Source organism: Apus apus, chromosome 1, assembly GCF_020740795.1.
Source record: "Apus apus isolate bApuApu2 chromosome 1, bApuApu2.pri.cur, whole genome shotgun sequence".
Lineage (NCBI taxonomy): Eukaryota > Metazoa > Chordata > Aves > Apodiformes > Apodidae > Apus > Apus apus.
The window spans coordinates 103,480,935-103,502,722 of record NC_067282.1 but is presented as its reverse complement, the minus strand read 5'-3'; the positions used below and the strand labels follow the sequence as shown (position 1 = coordinate 103,502,722).

At 40.5% G+C, this 21,788-nt stretch overlaps 1 protein-coding gene across 1 annotated transcript in view; it reads right to left on the bottom strand.

Annotated features, from left to right (window-relative positions):
* Positions 1–21,788, bottom strand: part of SRPX (sushi repeat containing protein X-linked) — a 45,263-nt gene that overhangs the window by 4,890 nt on the left and 18,585 nt on the right. The window contains exons 2-7 of the mRNA XM_051609127.1: positions 16,552–16,611; positions 9,989–10,180; positions 9,195–9,371; positions 3,015–3,141; positions 934–1,055; positions 61–240 (exon numbers count right to left, since the gene is read on the bottom strand). Coding sequence (XP_051465087.1) covers positions 61–240; positions 934–1,055; positions 3,015–3,141; positions 9,195–9,371; positions 9,989–10,180; positions 16,552–16,611 — 858 coding nt within the window. The remainder of the gene's footprint in view (positions 1–60; positions 241–933; positions 1,056–3,014; positions 3,142–9,194; positions 9,372–9,988; positions 10,181–16,551; positions 16,612–21,788) is intronic.

Here is a 21,788-nt window from a genome sequence, read left to right as displayed (position 1 = left end):
TGGCCATGGCAAACACTGCTCTGGCAGCCCTTCTGCTAAAGTGGTGAAATACTCACTTACGTGCACAGGTTGGCTCCACTCCTGACCACCCCAAGTTGTACTGGCACACTCTAGCTGGGCTTCCTTGCAGCTCATAGCCACCAGTGCAGGAGAACTCACATGTAGCACCATAGTTATTTCCATCACCTGAACACTTGATGTAGCCATTATCTGGGGCATTTAATTTCACACAGCGCCTGACTTTATGAACAAGGGAAAAAAACAACAACAAAAAAAGAGACAAGACAAGGCATGAGTGACCTTGTTTGTTACTAAGGTAGCACAGCCAGTGGAATACCAATATAGAGGACTTTTTTCTGTTTGCTTTCTTTATTATTAGAGCCATGAACTTAAGAACCCCAAATGAACAAACAAAAAAACTCCTCATATGTAAACTAAGATGATATAGGTGTATGTATGTGATTGTGATGTCATGGTGCAAAAGGTAATAGAGCACAAAGACAGATGAAGGTGAGACCTACAGGTTTCATCTCTGTATATTCAATTCCAGATTTCAAGATCTGGACTGATGAAAGGGCAGCCCTGCTTGACGGATCTGAGTAACAGCTAAAAAAACACCCTTTGCATACTTGTTTCAGCGGCTCACAAGGTAAGTATCAGGGAGGAGCCAGCAGGAGGGAAGGAGTGTGGAGCTGGAGGCAGGAACAATCAGTGAAGCTCTTTTCTGATGTGTGGAGTGCCAGCCACCCACCCTGCTGCAGCTCTGGGCCCCAGGACCTTGAGAGAGACGGCATTCTCCCTTTTAGCAACAGTATACAGTCTATATACATGTACATATGCAGGCAAATATAGAAATGAGGACATCTCTCAAATTGCCTGCTAAGCCAGATGAAAATCAGTGACTGTATTTAAAAGGTAAAACATCATTCTTACCTCTGACTTTAACAAGAAACTTGCAAGTGCCTTTGTTTTCAGCTCTGTCATACACAGTGTATTGTATTTTGTGATCTCCTTCTGGGAAATGTGACCCTGGTGGCAGGCCTTTCAAAATAACACTGAAAAAAGAGATAAACCAGGACAGATGTTCATAAATTCACTACTATTTTCCTACAGACAATGCTGTAAAAGCCTGAAGAGTGATGTTTGTGGCATGCTAAGATTGTCTGACTTGAGACTGAAAGTAAGCAAAGGAAGAAGATGGGTAGCAATGACCAGTGACTGATACCAACTCCCCCCTCCCTGGAGTCAGATAACGAGTCTCACCCTGCTGAGATAAGGGAGGCTGAGGTGGCAGGGCCTGCTCACTTCCTATAAGACAATCCATAGTGTTGCCAAGTGTCACGTTATGCTCAAAAGAACTTGAGCTTCCTTTACCTTACATAAGGAAAAATCAAGATTGATCCTCTCTCATCTCACATTGTGAATAATCCACTGTCAGGGCCCCTTCATAACTCAGAGCCAGCAGAGTGTAAGAAAAGTTCCAGCCTCTTAAAATGGGGATGCACCCTCTGTACTGCTTGTACAATTGTCTCTTGTGACTTTTCATATGTACAGTAATGAAATCGAAAGTGAGACTTATTGTCACAGCAGAAGGGTTTGGTGATCCACAGCAACTTTTTCATCTGGAACTCGTTCCTACCCTGCAAACGTGGCAGGAGAATTCAGAGGCATTAAATGTATCCTCAGTATAGGATAACAGTGAGGCTGAGCAGTGCTCCACGTAACAGAAAAGCTTACCTACCTACACGACCACAGGACCCAGTGCCCTTAAGGAAAGCAGTACATACTGTATAAGACATCACAGCTTAGCAAGATTGTATAAAAATATAGATGTGATTTATAGAAAAGCTTCAACAGATTCAACAGCTAGCCTCTTCTGGGCCGGGAACAATCACTCATATGACAAAGCCTACGAGGGATATTCCCCATGTCTTTTGCCTGCCAGACATCAATTACTTCATCAAAAAGACTTTGGAATTCCTTTATTCTGACACTTTTAAAGGTTTTTATTTTATGAGGCTGACTTTTTTTTAATGCTACTAATTGCCATAAAATTATTATATCAGACTTCACCTGCAACATTGTTTTTAATGGTGCAATTAATACTTCTGATGTTATTAAAATAATAGCAATAAAAAGGCAACGTCATTGAGTCTTTCAAGAGCTTTTTTGTATTCACATAAACTTTAAACACCTTTAAGTTTACAACTTTGAGCTTTTAAGCTTAACCAGTCCACTAATACACCATTCAAGATGTAACTTGCTGACTGAAAGAGTAAGTTTTTCTATACTCTTATTGTTAGAACAATCTAGATAGATAGACATAAATCCTGCATGATAAAGATGGGAAAATCAAAGACAGAAGTAACATCACAAGTACACCTTGCTTTTCTGGAAAATGTGACTGTGAAACCATAAAAATCGACAAGGAAATTTTGAAAATATTGTTAAGTTTAAATCCAATGTTTAAAGCTACCAAAATTTAAAATGAGAAGCATTACTTTAAGGGTAACTGCAGAATGCTGGGACATCACTACTTCAGGAATTACTGCAGATATTGGTTTGTGATACAATTCCCCTTGGTTTTTTTTTAAGACAGTTAAAATTGCCTCTGCTGCTACCTCCAATACACTATTCTCTTTTCATTGCTATGTATACAAGGTAACTTCCAGCAAGAAAATTTGTTGCCTATGGGACCCAGAAAGAAGCTCTGAAAATTTCACAGGTGCAATCAAAACTCTATTGTTGTTTATTCCATCAGCTCTAAAATAACCACAATAGTCTGCTACCCTTCACATAGAAGCCAGTTCCTGAATGATTCACCTCCAAGTTGTCAACTTTTTCAGTGAAACATGCAATTCTTTACAGGCCAGTGACATGCAACAGCTAGAAATAAGGATCTAGAAGGAATTAAGGGGAAAAGGGTACCTGGCCACCCTCATCAGCTGAATTGCTAACCAAGGATTCCAGAAATGAAGAGGAGAAAATGAAAACATCTACAGGTTTGCACCTACTCTGTCAGAATCCCATCAGCCGTGTCCCGTCCCTCCGGGGTGTCCCAGAACACTCTGGCTGTCAGTTTGTTGGGCTCTGCAGTTTTCTCCTTCACGCTTGGGCACTGGATTCTTGGAGGTTCAGTATCTGTTGAAATAAATGTCACAGAAATGGGTACCTGTGCCTCTGTTATAGCTACACATTTTCTTCACAGCTGTTGCCCGGCTGTTAGCATAGCCTGGGGACCACCTTCAGCTGGCCTCCTCACACTGGAGCCATTCCAGCCAAGGCATGGGGAGCCTGCGACTTCCCACCTTTTTGTAAGTGCAGGATACAAGAATGATCAACCCCTTGCAATGTGAAAAACTAATTAAAAGTAGTTGTTGTAAATTCCTCTACGTAGTCCCCAGCTAAAAAGCAATGTCAACAAATGGGCATATATTTAGCTTCCAGCTCCAATAAGGAATGCCCAAGATTGTACCCAAAGAGCATGGATGTTCTGTTTATTTGCTCTTCCTCTCTTTGTTCATTTGTGCAGTAGATATTGTGATTAAGAACACTTGTAAAGCACATGGAACATAAATGTCTCTCTGTATGACAATTTTGCATGTTACTGTTAACATGTGGGTTATCTTCCCTGCAGCAATGGCAAAAACAAACAACAGAAGACTGATGTCATTGTCATTTTGCAGAGAATTGCTGCTGCATTTGATTTGCTGCATTTGATTTTTTTCAAGTAATTCTTATAATAATGCCTTATGGGTAATGTACCTCATCTACTTCTTGCTTTATATTTTGAAAGCTTGTTTAACTGCTACCAGAATGCTGTTTACTGTTATTCAAGAGTAAAGAAACAGTGGTGACAATAGAAGACCCTGGTGGAGGACAAAGGTGATGCACAGCTACTTGTCTTCAGCCACAATCACTGCCCATCCTGCCAGCAATGCATGGGCAAACCAAGCCCAAACACCACCACACTCATTAATTAAAAAATTCACCTTTAGTAGTTTAGTCTTAGGTTTTTGACCACCTCTTGGGTTATGGCCAAAATTAAGTCTAAATCCATGGATTCACACAGCATCTTTAAAAATTAACAAAGACACATGACTGCTCTTTATCTGCAATTAGAAAGCAGTCCCTAAAATGCTGCTTAAATTTAAAGGATGGCAGGCCTTGTCTCTTCATTTGCAGGGCAAATAAAAAGTGCTATCTGGCTTGCTTTCAAAAAAATAACAATGAGAAAAAATTTAGATTTTTATAAAGTATAAAATATACAAAAATTATTTCATAGACCCTTACATTGTACAAGCAATATAATGTTTTCTACCAGTTTAACTAGGCCAAGTGCAGCCCTTCTATAGCCCCCACAAACGTTTAATGGTATTCCAAGAACTTGGGACCCTGGAAATTTAGCTTCTCTCGATTTCTTCTGTAAGTGTTTCCAGCCCCAAACACTGCAGCTTTGTGAGGCACTTCCATAGGAAGAGTTCCTGTCTTAGTTTTGCACAGGAATGGGTAGGAGAGACCCCGGTAAGTAAGTTTCATACCAATTATTCTGTTATTCAGAAAACATCAGGAATATTGCAAATTACCTTACACAAATGATGATTTTTATAGGATTCGTTTGGTAAATAAACAATGAAAAAGTATCTCCTCCTGTGGTATTGGGAAGAAACTGTTGATTTCTTTGTAGATCCAACTACAGAGTGAAACAGCAAGAGTGGCCTCCCACTACAGGCAGTGGAGCAATAAAAAATGAACAGCAGAATCCTATAAACAGCTTTTGAAGCTTCCTGTACTTTACAGTAACACCTTTCACTAAACATATATAAGACCTTTACTTCTCCTTTATGGATTTTTTAACATTTTCACTTTGTGAGTTCACTCACTCCTCCCTTCCTTCGTCTGCTACGGTATGCAAATGAGCAGGATTTTCAAGCATCCACTCTGGCTGCAGGGAGCACTTCTTGTCTCCTTTCCTCATGTTTCTTATTCACACCCTTCTGTTTTTAGAGTACCTTCCCATTATGTGTGGAAACCTGCTCACACTGCAGCCAGCAAGAGCTCTGGCCTCCTCTACAAAACCATGTTGTCAATAACCTCTCCCCACTCTGTGTAGCTCAATTAGGGTAGGAAATAACCCAGTCTCCCCAAGGCTGCTTCACGCTCTGGTTAGTTTACTGTGGTGACAGCTCACCACTGTGCTATGGACAGCATACAGTAAATAAACATAATGCTGGAATAGAAGACAGAACAACATTTAAGGATCCAGTGTTTTAAGCAGTTAATTAATCAGAAAGCTCATTATATTATTAAGTGCAGGCTGGTTGGTATGAACTGGCTTGGGCTTCCACATCATAAAGACAAGCAATATGGTTACTGTGGGAACCAACTCACCAGGCACCCAGGGGCCAGGCAGCCCTTTTAGCTGGACTTAAAAAGTTCCTGGAAAGGCTATTTTCTTTGGACATTTCAGCTTCCTCTCTGAATTCAACAGGCACTAAATGAACCCCACCAGAGTAACACTGCTTTGAAAGAGACTACTTAACAGGCTTGGTCACATCTTGGCAGAAGGAAGACAGGTCTAAAAAGACCCAATGTATTTAAATGCAGAGAAGGTGACCAGAGGACATCTAGGCAAATGCACAGTGGCTACACTGAAACACAATCCCCTCCAAAAAAAATCTTCAATAAAATGTATGACATGAACAAGGTGCCCACCTGCAGCTCAGAAATTTAAGCTGGTTCCCAAACGCCAACAGAGTAACTCACAAGACTGCTGACTGCTGGGGAGGTTTTATCAGAGGAAAATATCATTCTGTAAGCACCAGATTGTCAGATTCTTACTTAATAAGTATTTCTGGCCAGAGCTGGAGACAGGACATGCTGCAAGGTGTCTGATCCCATATTGCTAGTCTTATGCTTTTACTCCAGTGTCACTACTGGAAAATGGATAAGAAGCCAAGCAGATTTATTTAAGCTGTTTAGCAGGGCTATGTACTAAATGGGTGAATCTCACCTGCCAGGTTTAAGTCATGGGCAGAGAAACTGGGTTCTAATAAAAAATGTGGTGCTGTTCAGCCACATTCTTGTACTTTTTCACTTTTCTTGATTACTTGGCAGCAGCAACTGGTACTCTGGGGAAGCAGCAATGCAGACACAGCATCAGAAGGTCAGCTGTAGAATACCAAATTTTAAAGCAGGCTTTTGAACTTTGTGGAGAAAATTGCAAAGTTATAAAAGAGGTCTTAGTTTTGGTTTTGTTTGTATTTTTTAAAATACTGCTGGGACTGGCCATACCAACATAATTTAAAGAGCTTTTTAACTGCCTTTCTCAGAGTTTGTTAAAAGGTTTATGTTTATTTGCTTGTAAATTTGGGATTACAAGAGAAAAGAAACAGAGGGATGGTACTGAATGCCCACTGCTTTCTTCTTCAAGAGTGGGACAGGTAAACAGCCTCCTGCTACATAAACTCGCTGTTATTACTGATTACATGAAAGGATGGCTGGATGTTAGGCTCAAAACATTAGTCTTTGTCAAGAGTATAAAGAGATTAAGAGACTGAAAATCATAAAAAGGGGAATGAAAAACATTGTTCTGCTCTCCCCACCCCCCTCCACAAGGCATTGCTCTGTATTTCAAAACATCCAGAACCAAGGCCTGTATAATTAATGACTCTGAGAGTGCAAAGCTTGTTTCAGACATCCATAGTTGGAAGCTGTTAACTAACTGTCAATACAGTCTTAGGATGTGACAAAGGGATGACTCAGCATGGTGACAGCCATTTACCACAACCTCTGTTACACAATCAGGAGGAAAATGAAACCTTTACAGAAGAAAAGCCTGTAACATGTTTCAATCTTCTAGAGGAAAATACCTATTTCAATCTATGTTATCGATATATATATATAGCATAATATATATAATATTGTATAATGAATATATTATTCAAGTGAGTATTACCATTTTTAGCTAACTGATAACCAAGAGCAGCTGTCTATTAATCTTTTTTAATCAGTTATTTCAGCAACATCAAGGATATCCCTCTTCTTAAAGGAGGGGAACAGAAGACAGACACTCTGCTTTGTTAGGACAGAATGCTCTGTCTGTAAGGGATTCTGTAAGTGACTGCCAAAACATACCTGATTTTCTTTAATTAAAAAGAAAAACCTCTTTTCCCCCTTTGTTTCAGCAATGATGTTAGCCTTATGCACTTCCTACAAGGATCCTGAGTACTGCAATGTGAATCCCACATAGTGCTAAGCAGTGCAACCGCAGTACAAAAGGAGAGAGGAAAGCTCCTTGTTTTCAAGAGGATTATGAATTCCGGTCTGCAATAATTTTGCCATGCTTGATGCCAACAGCTGTGGTGCCCTCAGGCCACTTCCCTCTCTATTTGCAATGACATGAATGTTACCAGCCCATGCCTATGATCACATGTAAACATCTCTACTCTGCACAGTGCAACTATCTGCTTACATGCTAAAGGAAGAAATAAACCAGCTTCTTTGCTTTTGTATTGCTTCTCTCACCTTCATTTTACTCCTCAGCTGAAAGTGAGCTGTTCAGCTAGTTCTCTTCTGGCTACTGGTAAGCTTTCCTAGGATGCAGTTCACTGATGACTTTTCTGTAACCACTGAATTACAGAACGGGATGTGTGTTCAATTGCAAACTGCATTATACTGTTAGGGTCATGTCTGGTCACAAAAAAGTCTCTATCCTACCCATCAAGAGGTCAAAAGATAACCTTATTAAACAGGTTTCTAACTGCATAACTCACTAGTTACATGTAGGAACTTTGTGCAGACAAGGTTTGACAGGGTCTTCTCCATACTATGTGGTATTACCTGAACTTAAGTAATAGTATTAATTTTTCTGGGTTACCTGGGACTTGCAATTATACCCTATGCAACAACTATCTTGCATTTTTTGAATCAAAAAGAAGTGTTAGTGCTAATTTAGCCTCTTTTTTTTTTTTTTTTTTTTTTAAACACATACTTGCTTACTCTGCTTCTGCAAGACAACATCCTCTGTAATAAGCACCCTGTTTCTGCAAACAGATGAGGTTCTAAAAGTGCCAGGAAACCCAAAACCCAGAGGACATTTTATCATTCCCAGACTTAAACCAGTTTGTTTTAGTTCTTCTGCCCACACCATTGAGAAGAACAAGGCTTGTTTTTGTAAATAAAAATAAGAGACATCACAGTCTAGACCTAAGCAGCAGGCTAATTTCTACATTTGTAGAAACTTCATGTAACAGGAAACCTGAACAAAATTCTACAAACATCAAGCCAGAGTGGAGAAAATCCAAAGCCATTTGCTAACCTAGACTGAGCCACAGGCATTCTGAGGAAAACCAAGTTATCACACACAGAAAACACTGAGCACAAATACTCTACCACCCACAAGCTTAAATTACTGGTAGCCAATTCAGATGGCCAAAAAATACTTTCCTTTGTGGGTGGCTGCTGAACCTCTTATCAGAGACTTCCCAGAAAAAAAAAAAAAGTGCAGCAGCTAAGCTTTCACTATCTGCTGGAATCTCATTAGTTGGAAGGAAAGTTAAATCTCAGTATTTGTATATAGAAAAAATTATTCTAGCTGAGGTTCCTGGGAGACTGCTGACAGTGTGATGAAAACTGTGGGCGTAACTAATATGAACTAGGCTGAAAGTTAGTTTAGTTCACTGCAACCATGCTGGTAACTAAAATCCATTTATATTCCCTGTATATATTTGGAAACCATAATCCCAAGAAAAAAAAGCAACACAGGATTTAGTTTCAAACTTGTTTTATCATTAAGTTGCAGAGGGCAGGACAGACTCCAGCACAGAGTACATACTAGAAGAGCAGCACAGTAGTTACAGACTAGCAATGAGTCACTTAGGAGATCACTGAAGGCTCTTACAGGCATTGTAAAGCACTGACGTTTACACCAGCCTTGTCTCTATTAAAGTGGCAATGCCTGGACCTGACAATGTGTGTGTCAGGAAGACAGTCGCTTGGGATTGAAAGTACTAATTGACAGAGAGCATTCTGTATCCCTTGGAAAACTGCTCTCCGCCTCCTCAAAAGGGACAGTTGCCTTTTTCCCCCAGGAGCTGCATAAAAGAGCATTTTGGAATTCATTTGGAGGACTCAGGCACCAGCAGTTACCTCAAGATACAGTTTGCAGGATGCAGACCAACTGTCCTACTTACCAATGCAGGATGCTGACCGGCCACTCCAGACTTTGTTGTCCATGCAGGTTACTATACGGTCGCCTTTCAGCTGGTACCCTGGTGAGCAGTAGTACTCACACCTCGAGCCAAAGTAGGCACCATCTAAACACTTGAAGCCCCCATTGGTCGGCATGGACAGAGTGGGACAGCGCTTTTCTGGAACAGACAACAAAGATTTCTGGAGGCCTGTTATCCCCCTTTAGAATGATGTGAATATGGGGTATTACACAGAAATAAGAACGCGGCTAGCAAGTGACCAGTGGGAGGAAGTCATGTCCCACATGAGGCTTTTCACACTGTTCTTATTAGCTGCACTTCAAATTTAACTTTACATACACAGGGGCTTTATGCAATATTTATATGAGAAAAAGATTACAAGTACCTATAACTGTCTTCTCAGAAAATGTTCTACTGTAAGAGCCCACTTAGACAACTGACATGAATTGTGTCAGCCTACAAAATCCAAGATGGGTGGTATCTTAAAGGAGCTTTATGGCTCTGTTATAAAATTATTCTCACAAATCAAAATTCCACACTCATAAAATGTTCCTTATCTTTGTACTCTACCAAGAGTCTTTGCACCACTCATGATACTTATCACGCCATGTACCACTGTAAGATAGTCATCAACAAGGCAATACAGATATCCAAGTTACTCTCAACATTTAAAACGCAAAAAACAATCCCAAGATTACTGTTTCAAAGACAAGTAAAATTTGTTGTCTGCTGAATTGGAGGGGCAAGCCCCACACGCAGACTTCACAGCTACTTACGTTTGCACAGTACCTTCCCAGACCAGCGTTTGCTTGACTGACAAATTAGTTGCTGAGGGCCATGCAGTTCATAGCCTTTTTGACAGCGAATATCACATCTTGTCCCCAGTACATTCTTGTAATATTCCCCTTGAGGTGTCCTGCAGTTTGCATAACCATGTTTCACCTTAATGGGGGAGCACCACGGTGTTTCTAGCACAGAGAACAAAAAAAACACTCATACTACTTTGCAGAATGTAAAAGGTCAAACACAAACAAAATCACTTTCTTTGTTCAAGGTCACAGAGAAGAAATGGAATAAAAAAAATTTTAAAAGGGTCTTATTTTAAAAGCCACCAATTCTGAAAGTGGAAAATAACAGTGCAGCAAGGTGCATTAAGTCTTACACACCAGAAGGTTGGCCGTTCTAAGACTAGCAGCTCTTACTTAGTACAAACCTTAAAGATTGTAGCCATTCGATTTTGAGGGGTGTGAGGTGTGGTCTATGGAGTTTTTTTGTTCATGGAATAAGTGTGCCACCATGTGGACAACTTGAAGACAACCAGACCTTTTTCCCCTCATGTTTTTGTAAATGGATACACCTAACTTCTCTTTGGTAACAGAAGTCTGCATTAGGAACACCTTTGGTCTAGCTGCAGTTGTAATCTTTAAAACATTTAGCTCTTTCACTGCCTATTTAAAATACAAAAAACTTCCATAATTATTTGTGCAGAGAAGGACATTGCCTTGGCTGAACTCTGTGATAGTTTTAGCTCTCCCGCAATTAGAAAGGATGTGACTTACATAAATCATCTTGCCAATATGCCAAGCCTGTCTGTACACATCCTCCATGTGTCAGAACAAACATTCAGAGTTCAAGAATGGCTTTAGTTTTGCAAAGTTACTTCCCAGGTTAGCGTCTAGGATGAAGGATAAACTGGTACTTGTGAAGTGTGCAAGAGCAGCTCCCTTGCTGTTCTCAGCAGTTCTGTTGTGCCACGTTGAAACCCTCAAATGCTCTATATATCGCCAACAAAACAGCACTCTATCAGAAATAGGCACAATACCATTGCCATGATTAAATCTGAAGGCAATCGCCAAATGCGACAGAGCTTTCTCAAAAAGATCTGACCTTATCCCTCTCTTTCTGGTAGTAATTAGCAGCTTCTAAGTGCAACACGTATTCAGCCTGTATGTATTTGACAGCACAAACCCCTGCACTTTCTACTGTCAAACCCTTTGAGGGTGTCGATGTTTACTCATGAGCAGCCTATATACTTAGCTTATATTCAGAAAAGGGAACCCTTGCTGCAGAAATTTAAATCCAGTTCTAAACGTTCTCAAAAGTCTGGACTTCATGTGTTACGCTCTTCACCTCCAAAGACAGATGGAGGACTACCTTTCCCTAGTATCATGGAAACATAGCCTCAAGTACAAGAGCCACCTTCTAGTTGGTCCTGGATGCAGGACAGAGATGTGGATGGATCTGCCAGGTCAGCGAAAAGCTGGAATCTGGTTGCGAGTTCATGGATAATGCTCCTACTGAACTCACGGGAAAGAGTGAGACACAGGTACATAAAACTGAACTGGTAAATAGCTATTCAGGGCTACACTTTAAAATACTCAGGATATAGGTACCATCTCCTTGTGAGGATTTAAGACCATACTGTGATGCTGAGGGGTGCAGTATCAGAGACCTCCCCTTCCCAGTTAAAGCTTCAAAATATTTTTTAGCTTTGACAACAGGGTGCACCAAGAAAGCTGTGCTTTTTCTGCAGCAGGCAGCTTCTCACTAGGAGTTTCCAACACAAGGAGTGACTATGCCTGCTCCTTCTCAGCGCCAAGATTTGAAAAGGACATATCAAGAGGGAGAAAGGGAAAGAGGGACTGCAAGGCAAAAAGAGAAAGATGACAGGTGCTGAAATACTGTGACATTGTGTGACGTGGGAGGTACATGACAAAACTTTTGAAGTCTGCAAGAGAGATGGGGGACGAAGTTTTAGCCTTCATCCTTACAAAGTCACTGAAGACATATAAAAAAATCATTTCTCAATCACCCCTGGCAGATGTTCACATCTAGCTCTTAATTCCTATAGTTATTATGTACATTTTTCTACATTATTTGGATTAACCCCACACATAAACAAACAAAAATCAATACAGCTTGTTATATTTCTCAAACATGGGATAATTAATATTCAGTGTACAATGTCTCTATGGTATAGTTACTCTTTCCCAATGGAAACTACATTTTGCAGCTACATCTTGCTGTGCTGGTTCTGAATCAACACAAACAGCACCTGAGGACTAAGGTCAGGGACTGTCAAGTTTTTGCCTAGAACAAAACCACATTCCTCTAGACTAGTCTGTTTCTGAAGCAGTGGTATTGTACTGACATGTTTATTTTTGTATTGTACCAATACATGTGAAAACCCTATGCAAAGATGTATAAGTGGCATTATTCCCAGTGTCAACAAACCCACAGTAACTGAGGCAAGGGAAAAAAGCAGGCCAGTCTAACAGCACACAGCAGGTTAGGAGCAGAGCGCAGTTCAGCTTTTTGGCTCAGCCACACAATCACCACATTTCTGTTTTTTTTTCCACCTATGGTCTTGTCTTCTGGAACTACTGAATGTCAAACACATCCTCCATTATTTACCTTACAATTATGAAAAAACAGTTTAGTGGAAAGTGGGTTTTGTTTGGTTTTTGCTTTAGAATTATTTCCTGTCCTTCACCTTAATCTCTATTCCATAGTTACCAAAAGACATTAAAAAAAACCTCATCAGCTGACTTCAGCCACTTTGCTGAGGGGCTGTATCACAGTGGCTTGCATTGTTCATGGTTGCTGTGAACCAAATGACAACTGGGAGATCAGACGAGTGTGTAAGCTAACAGAACAGAAGTCAGTCAGCTACTCATCTCTGCAGCCTCCCTGGCTGCCTACCCCACTGACACTGGTGTACTCTCAAGCACCACCTCTGACCACTCTCTGGGGAAAGCCACGTTAGATTCAGATGTACCCTCAGCTCATTCAGCTCCTGGAGAAATCCTCCTCCTCCTGAATTAACAGCAGCTTTTCCAGTGGTCTCATCCCCAAAATTTCCAGCTTTTCTGTCCACTTGTTCTTCTCATGCTCTGAGACCCTAAACTTCAATTTAATTTTTTTTAATTAAAGCTTTACTTACTGTAAATTCTCCTTAACTAAGGAAGAGGCCTCAGTTTTTCTGCAGAAGGGTTTAAACCTGAAGTTATTATGATAGCACTGACTAAATGGGCATAACAGGGGGGCTGAAGACTTGGGTAGGCTGAGAACTTTTATCCCAGCCAGGTAGGAAATCCTTCTGCAAATCAGTTAAAAATATTTATGCCTCAGGTCTTCCACATATATAAGGTGCAAATGCACATGGCTGATTTCCTTTGTAAAGGGCATTAAGACAAACAGACTTTGCAACAAGATCAAAAGGCTAATCATAATTTTAAAAAAGACAAAGCAGCTGTTTCAGGTATTGCAAATTGCCTAAGTTTTTCTGCAAATTTTTGTGGCTTTACAAGCATGCTTGCCTTGTGTAAACAGATGCACATGTTTTGTTCTGTTGTGTTTGTTGTTGTTTTTTTTTTTAAAAAAAGAGTGGCTAACAGCTAACAAATGCAGTTTGATGCACAAACAGAATACTGAAAAAGCAAAAGCCCTTCTTTTAGCGTCATTGCAGCTATGGTGGTCTACAGAGAGAAACAAAGCAAGGCTCCTGTGGAGAGGTAGTACATCTTGCACTGGACCAAATTATACCATCAGAAAGAAAAACAAGAACAGACAAGCTTTTGGATGCAGATAACTTGGAATAGCTTAGGAAGAATATCTGTTTGATCTAACACATTATTATGCTTACTCTAGAACTGAATGTGATTAAAAGTAGGTAAGTTAGGGTCTGTAAAGGGGCAAAGAGCTGGGGTTAGACCAACTGATATCACTGAAAAAAAACCCAGAGAACTTGAAAAGCTTATGTGTCTGAAAACACATCAAAAGATACAACAAAGTTTTAGATCAAAGTTTGTTTATTTTTAAGTGAAAGCACGTATTGGTTTTCAAAGGCTAAGCAGCTACATGGAGTATTTATGGAATATTAGGCCTGGTTGGGGCCCCACAAGGTCACACAAGCTGTTCCCTGCCTCAAGACAAAATCAGCCATGTTCCTGAAGGCTTTTGGAATAAGAAAAGATACAGGTTTCCCAGGCATCTCTTCTGGGAGAGGTACTGGACTCTGTTCACCTAAGTGAAATTTGAGGTTTTAGGTACCAGGACCTATGTAGTGTTTTTTTGTTTAACAGAAAGTTTGTGCCATTCCTCAGCAATACAAGAGTCTGCCTTATCACTTCATAGTAAAGCATTTCAGAGACTCAATCCTGTGTTTGAAATCACTGGAAAGCAGGCAGCAAGTAGAAGTGGCTGAAGCCACAATGTTGCCTCTACAGCTAGGGCTACCATTTGATCATTACAATATTTGAGAACACACACTAGGAATGAGGATAATCAGAGTAGTGGCACTAGAGCTGTGATGAACACAGGAACTGCTGCATTCGTGAAGCCCTTCCTCATCGCATATGATCTGAGACAACCATGGTAAGTGGCAGGAAATAAAGCATTTATCTAGAGCACCATTTCCCCAGCCCCTCACTCCTGTTTAAACACCAGCCTCAGCCGAGCTTTTTGCTTCACAAGCAGCATGCAAAGTGACCAGCTGTACTGTTGCTTGCTGGTAAACCAGCCAACAAAGCTGAGGGTTCACCAGGGAGGAAGGGAGAAAGTCTTTAAAAATGCAGTGGGCACAGAAAGTCTCAGTGAAGTTTCTCTGGAAAGCAGAGCAAGTTGAAAAGCATCCAGATGAAGACAAAAGGATTTGGTAGAAGGTCAATTCCCGCCTTTTCCAATGAACTGCAATGTTTTGTTTGCCGATGCCAAAGAGGATGAATTTCTGTGCTCGCTTGAATTGTTTACTGAGTACATATGCAAAGAAAAAAACAATGCTGCTTATGTATTCTAACATCAGTTAAGAAAATCAATTTACTTATTACTGGGAAGTTCTATACTGAGTAATGGGCAATACCCAAAATGCTCAACTGCACATACAAGGAGAAGCTCTGAATGTAGCTACTGAGCCCATTTTTCTTTGTCATTCTCCACCCCCTTTTCCCCAATACCAATTTAAATAAGTATGCTAATGAAGAGTGAGCCTTTTCTACTCCAATGTTTTATACTCTTAGATTCACATTGTCTGATCTTCAACATTTGGCAGTAGTGCTTCCAAACTCAGGGCAGTATTTAATATCTGTGTGAATGAGTCATTATATTTCACTTATCCTGGTGACATTTTGGCTGACATGAATATAATCAATTGTGGATCACAATATAAAAGGAATTTATACAGAACAGGCATTTCAACTACTTGCCCGCCCTGGCATGAATTGGCATTGATTTATCTTCATGATCTTTGGGATTCCTTTTTCTACGTGTTTGCAGAGGGTTACATGTTAAAAGGCAAAGAAAAATGAGTTTACCTAAATAAAGCTTTAGAGAAATATTTCTGAACTATGTTTGAAAGCAAATTTTACACTGCACTATTTTATCAGGAGGAACATAAGACATTTATGAAAGCAGCAACATAACCATAGCATTTGTGCTTTCCTCTGTATTAGTCATAAATGTCTGCATTACTTTATGACTTACCTCTTTCAGGGATCATTGATTCTTTGCAGACAATCAATAACATACAAGACACCAATGCCCAGTATTTTCAAGTACTCAAAATGATTATGTTACAATTCTAGCATGTCCACAGATTTGTTTACTAAAAAGAAACACAGTTACCATTTAAAATGACAAATTAAATGTTAAGTTTCTTTGCCGTCTAGGCTTCCGAGGCAATTTGGCAGAGGAGAGGGGTACTGAGACAGAAGCAGACTTTTCAAGAAAACGGACATAGTAATTGGAATATTTACTAGTAGTGGCAATAAAACTTCTCAGTCTTGCTGAATAGTAAAATATTTTAGAATAGGGAAGAAAACCTGAATATGCTTTATAAACATGCTAGTCCATTCACTTGTTCATCCAGCTACATCATCTGTTTTTCAAATGTACACATTCATTCTTGCCATTTCAGGGAGCAGGCTGACCTGAAATGCAAACAATTTTGCAGGGAAAAAAGTAATGAAAATCAAGTTCTCTTTCATGTACTTCTATACATTACCATCAGGCCCAGGTTTTGAGTCAGAGCATCACTGATGGTTTTGTTAGGATGTATGAAGAAGAAAGATAAGCACTTCTTAGATTCTCATGATTTAACAACCTGATCTTCCAAGAGCAAAGACAGTGCAAAAGTTACTTACTCAGGTGCATAAAAGAATGGTGATCAGTGCTTGGTCTAATTTCCATTGTTAAAAAAGTAGAAATAAAATCTTGATCTAAAAATCCATGAGAAAAACATGGAGCTGGATCACCAAGATTTTATAATCCATGAAAAGAAAAAGAATGAAGCTTTCTCTCAGCAATTAGCTGATCCTCTTTAGCATATAAGCAAAGCATTCACCTTTATATCTATTGCGTGCATACACATCTTCATCATCTTCAAGTGGTGAATATCCGGATCCTACAATACAAAATAAAGAAAGAAACTGCAGCAAGGAAGAAAATACAAATTAAGAATAAAAGAAAGCTTTGCAAAAAGACATGCAAGATTAGGATGCAATACTCTATGCAATGCCATCAGCGTGGGCTTCACTGAAGCTCAGATTCATAGCAGACCCAGTTTATAGTGAATTTGCAAAGGGTGAATTAATTCTAAAATTGAGTGAAATACTGAATGTCTCTCACTGCTCCTACAGCAATGTTGTGCAATGCCATGTTACACATGTCAAGTCACAGCTCCTCTGTTATGGACAGCCCAGCTATCACGAAGGTGATCTGCTGAGCAGAGGGAACAGAGGAGGTACAGGTGCAGGGGCACATCAAAGGTTTCACTATAAAGTGGTTCCATAGTGTCAGTCACTGTTAACAGCCATCAGGCCAAACAGCAGAAGTAAAATGTGCATAAATCAAGAACAACTCTCCTTTACAACCTGTATGATCTTCATACCAAGAACAAAACATTGAGGAACATTACCTGTAAACACAAGTTACACTCAAACAAAAACCACAATTCAGTATTAATCAGTCTTCTGGGACTGTACAAAATCAAGACAGTATAGTTCTGTACTTTCAAAAACCTGTGCAACCATTAAAAGCTTAAAATACAGATAGGAAATGTTTTATACAAAACAGAAACCATTTGGAACACCACCATTCAAGTAATTCCTCAATAAAACACAGCAGTCAGCAAGAAAGTCTTCAAAATATCCTTTGGTGACATTTACTTAAAATCAGCAGCTTCAGAGCATGAAGTCTACTCTAAGTTCTAAATGAGTCTTCTCCAAGAAGGGTTCACACAAATTTCCCCTCTGGGAAATCTTTCTAAAAAAACCTTGCTTGCAATAGGCAGGCACTAAAGAGGGCTACAGGAGCTTCTCACACATGGCATCTCAAGTTACAGCTCTGGGGATATTTCGTCACCATTTGTCGAAGTCTGAGATTATGTTCTGTACAAGTTGCTGCTTAAAGTTAGGCTAAATTAAACAATTCAGGCACCTCAATAAGGTACCAATTTCTTGTGCAAAGCACATAGATTTTCTGCAGAAATCAACCCCGAGAGACACAAACAGCTAGGATGCTTTAGCATAAGGATAAAAGACCTAACAAAATGTTTGTCACCCAAGAATTACCGTCAGCATCTGACAACAGATTCTACTTCTTATAAAAAATAAGCTGTCCAGAAACCAGTGAAATTGTAATTCTTACTCGAGAGAAACCCAGCCCACATATCAGCAGCTGCTCCATGGGAGAAGCTTTATTTAGTGCATGGGGTCCACCTATAGCAGGGGAGTGTCCTCCCCAGCACCAGCCGCAGCACGCTCGCAAGGGTTTGGATTGCCTGAAGATGAGACTCTGCATCTCCCATGACCCTCCTCACCACATTACCAGCCTGCAGCACTCAGCAGCACCTTCTGGGAAACACAGGGAAGTGGCAGATGTGTGCGCTTCACGTCAGACCAAAATCCTGCACCAATACTGCAGCTATGTGAAACATTTTAGGCTCCCGCATGTGAAACATCTAGAGTTGTGTTCACATGTACCATAAAAGTAGCAAAAAACCACAATTCACCTTGGGTCTGTTCCAAAGCTTGCTGTTATCATTAGGAATTCTTCCACTAGTTTTAAGAAGGCTTTGAGCTGGCACCTGATCAAGTGTACTTCTGAACAGCTTCTCCCCTGAAATCAAGGGCTTTAAATATAGTATAGGCTTCCCGTCACGTAGGACTCATATATCTGGGTCTCTTATATTTATTGCTGTGGTTGAATTTTTGATGTCTAAACACCAATATCTGAGAAACTTCTGAACATAAAAAATGTTAAACTTTGTTGCACTTCAAGTCTTAACTGTGTAACATAAAGAGCAAGCTGTGATCCCTGAGGACTTCATGAAGACCTTGATATGTAAATGAACACCTCTCTAAGCATCAATTATTCTGTCAGAAATTGGGATGCTCTAAGCTAATTACTCAGTTTGAGGGCTATAAAACTGTTACTCGGTGTTATCATCACTCTTAATTGTCCAAATTTTCATGTGCAGCGACTTTTGCATTTAAAATGAGTAAATGTTAAGAGTTATGTGAGCTCTTCCATACTCACCTTTCCTTAGACAAGAAATGTTTGAAAGTCTTCTAACAAAAGTAGGCCTTAAAGAGTTATTCCCTACTCTTGCCATGAAACAAGGCTCTGCTCATAAAATCTGACATCTCCCATTTTCAGCTCATTTCCTAGTTTGAAATGAGAAGCCAGTCAGGTTTCTTTGTTAACAAGCAATGTTTCATTACTCTTAATAACCACAAAAGGCCTGACTTGGGGAATCACAGGAGAGCCTGTCCTTGTGCTATCCTGGGAGAGTCTCAGTCCCACTTTTCCACAGTGCCTTGTCACAGAGAACCCCACCAGCTGATGCTGGGCCTCAGCATGACCAGCAGAGCCTACCCAGGCTGGGGGCACCAATGGCAGTTTGGCCACCAGCCCAGGCCCATTCCATGGAGAACTAACCTCACCCAGATGGCTGTCCCTGCAGAGCTGCACTAGCTCTGGAAGGATGTATCTACACCAGCATGCCACTGCCCTGGGCTCTGCAGCACCACCTCACCCAGAGCTGCTGGATTTTCTACTGTCTCCACATGTCCTTCTTCACATGTGCCTGGACCTGCTACTCCCCCTGCCTCTCTCCATAATTCACCCACCCACATCACTCCCACCAATCTGTTCTTACAATCCCGGGCCTGTACTGCCATAGAATCTGACTGGTTTGGGTTGGAAGGAAGCATAAAGAACATCTAGTTTCAAGCTTTATCTTTACATACATTTTATTCGAGCATAGCATTTTAAGGAAACTACACACAACCTAGTAGAAAACGTGTCTGTCACCAATAGCCTGTGCTGAATGTCTAAATCCAGGGATACGATTGCTAGATAAGGCAGGAGGAGCTACGACAGTAAGCCAGTAAGCCTTCTCACAAAGTAAAAATCCTTGTACAAGAAGAATTCTTGATTAAGAGAATACATTTACTTATAGTGTTCAAAGTGGCAAGCTAATGGGACACAATAGTTACCCATTCACACAAAACCTAAATCAGAACATTTCAGGATCAGCTTTGCCTGTGTTTTGTGGTTGCCAAATCCACTCCAAGTGTCCTGATGCCTTCAAGACAATTCTTATTCAGCAAAACCCTTAAGTGTCTCCTGAAGTGGTCTCACCAGCCTCAAGGAGATCCCTTGTTTAACCCTAAACCAACTCAAAGCTGATTACAGATGTTTATGTTCAACATCAAGCATCTGATTAAGGACTCCGCTGCTTTAGAACCACAACCTAGACCCATGGAGGCTGCTATTCTCAGCTTCTCATGATGTCTCCATTTTCATACTTAGAACCCAGCATTTGCTCTCCTTGGTCAGGGGCCTTGGTCAGCTGAAAAACAAAGGGATGGAAATGGAGCATACTGCTACATTCATCAATGAGCATAGATTACAATGACACATTCATATTCACACACAATACAAGATAGATACATTAAATACACACAAATAGGCTTTGAGAAAAATACTTCCTATATTTCTAGGATCTGATCATTCTCCCCTTTTACCTGTCTGTTAATAAGTCTGCAAAAGCTTTGATTGCTACAGGAGAACAACAATCAATTTGTCAGTGTTTGCTGAGCCAGAGAAGGAAGACAAATAAATGCTATCAGGTTGCAGAGAAAGTTTTAAGAAGACTTCTGCTGTTCCTCAGTTTTGCTCAAAAGCTGACCTTCATAAATACATTACTCCTTTGTGAACTGCAGCTTCCTGAGCAGGTAGAAAGACACTATTCCAGACAACAAGATCCCCAAATTCACTGCACATGTCAGGCACATCAATTCAGGCCATGGCAGGCAAAACCTTTCGAAGGGGTAGGTAACCTCCACAGGAAAATCTTTCAGATATTACATGGTATTAACCTTAGCAGAGTTATTAACTTATTATCCTCACCAGGGTTGCTGGGATTACCCTCATGGACAAGGGGAATGAGGACTGTGGTGCTCCACTGTTTGATGCCACTGCTCATGTAATTGCCAAGGGCAAATTTAGGGTCACACACACAGGACTCCTGTCCCCACTGCAAAGCTTCACACATGCAGGTCTGGTGGCAGAATCAGGGCACAAGAACCTAATGCCAAGGCAGGTGTGTGCATGAACAACATGTAACAGGCCACTGTGCTACATACCCTTTAGAAAAATACAGAATGTGGGCTACAAGAGGTTGGAATAGCTATGCAAACTTGCTTTTTTCCAGGACTGACATAGGAGGTTTTTAACTTCTAGTTGGATTAACCGAAAATGAGAGATAGACAATAATAGTATAGTTCACAGAACCAACTAGACACTTCTTATACCCTGACATGGGACAAGTTTAGGTACTTGAGTACAAGAGACTACAGCAATAAGGCCTTTTTTCTGAACAGCAGTGCTCTCCCTCCTAGTTTAGCTCCGAGAGAATTAAGGGGTTTGTATCTTCTGTACTTACCGTGCTGCAGAATACATTAATAAAAGCTCAGATTTTTTAGGGGACACTGCTTTATCAATTTCTAATGCCAAGTTTCTTAAGCCTTTTCTTCCTTCTCATGCCCTTTCACTCAGGGCTTATAAGAATCACCTAAAATTGAGGTATATACCGTAAAAAACAACAGCAAAGATATATGACCCTGTTTAGGCTCTACTGAAGCTTGAAGACTTAAATACAGCACCAATTTGGTTGACATCCAGCTGAATGACTTGTCAGTGAGCCCAGGTGGCCAAGAAGGCCAACAGTACCTTGGCATGTATCAGAAATAGTGTGACCAGTAGAACTAGAGATGTGATCGTTCCCCTGCGCTTGGCTCTGGTGAGGCTACACCTTGACTACTGTTCAGTCTTAGGGCCCTCGCTACCAGAAGAACATTGAGGTGCAGGAACAAGTCCAGAGAAGGTCAATAAAGCTGGTGAAGGGCCTTGAGCATAAGTCTTACAAGGAGCAGCTCAAGAAACCAGGACTATTTAGTCTGAAGAAAAGGAGGCTGAGGGGACACCTCATCATCCTCTACAACTACCTGAAAGGAGGTTGTAGTGAGGTGGGTGTTGCTCTCTTCTCCCAAGTAAGAAGCAACAGTAAGAAAA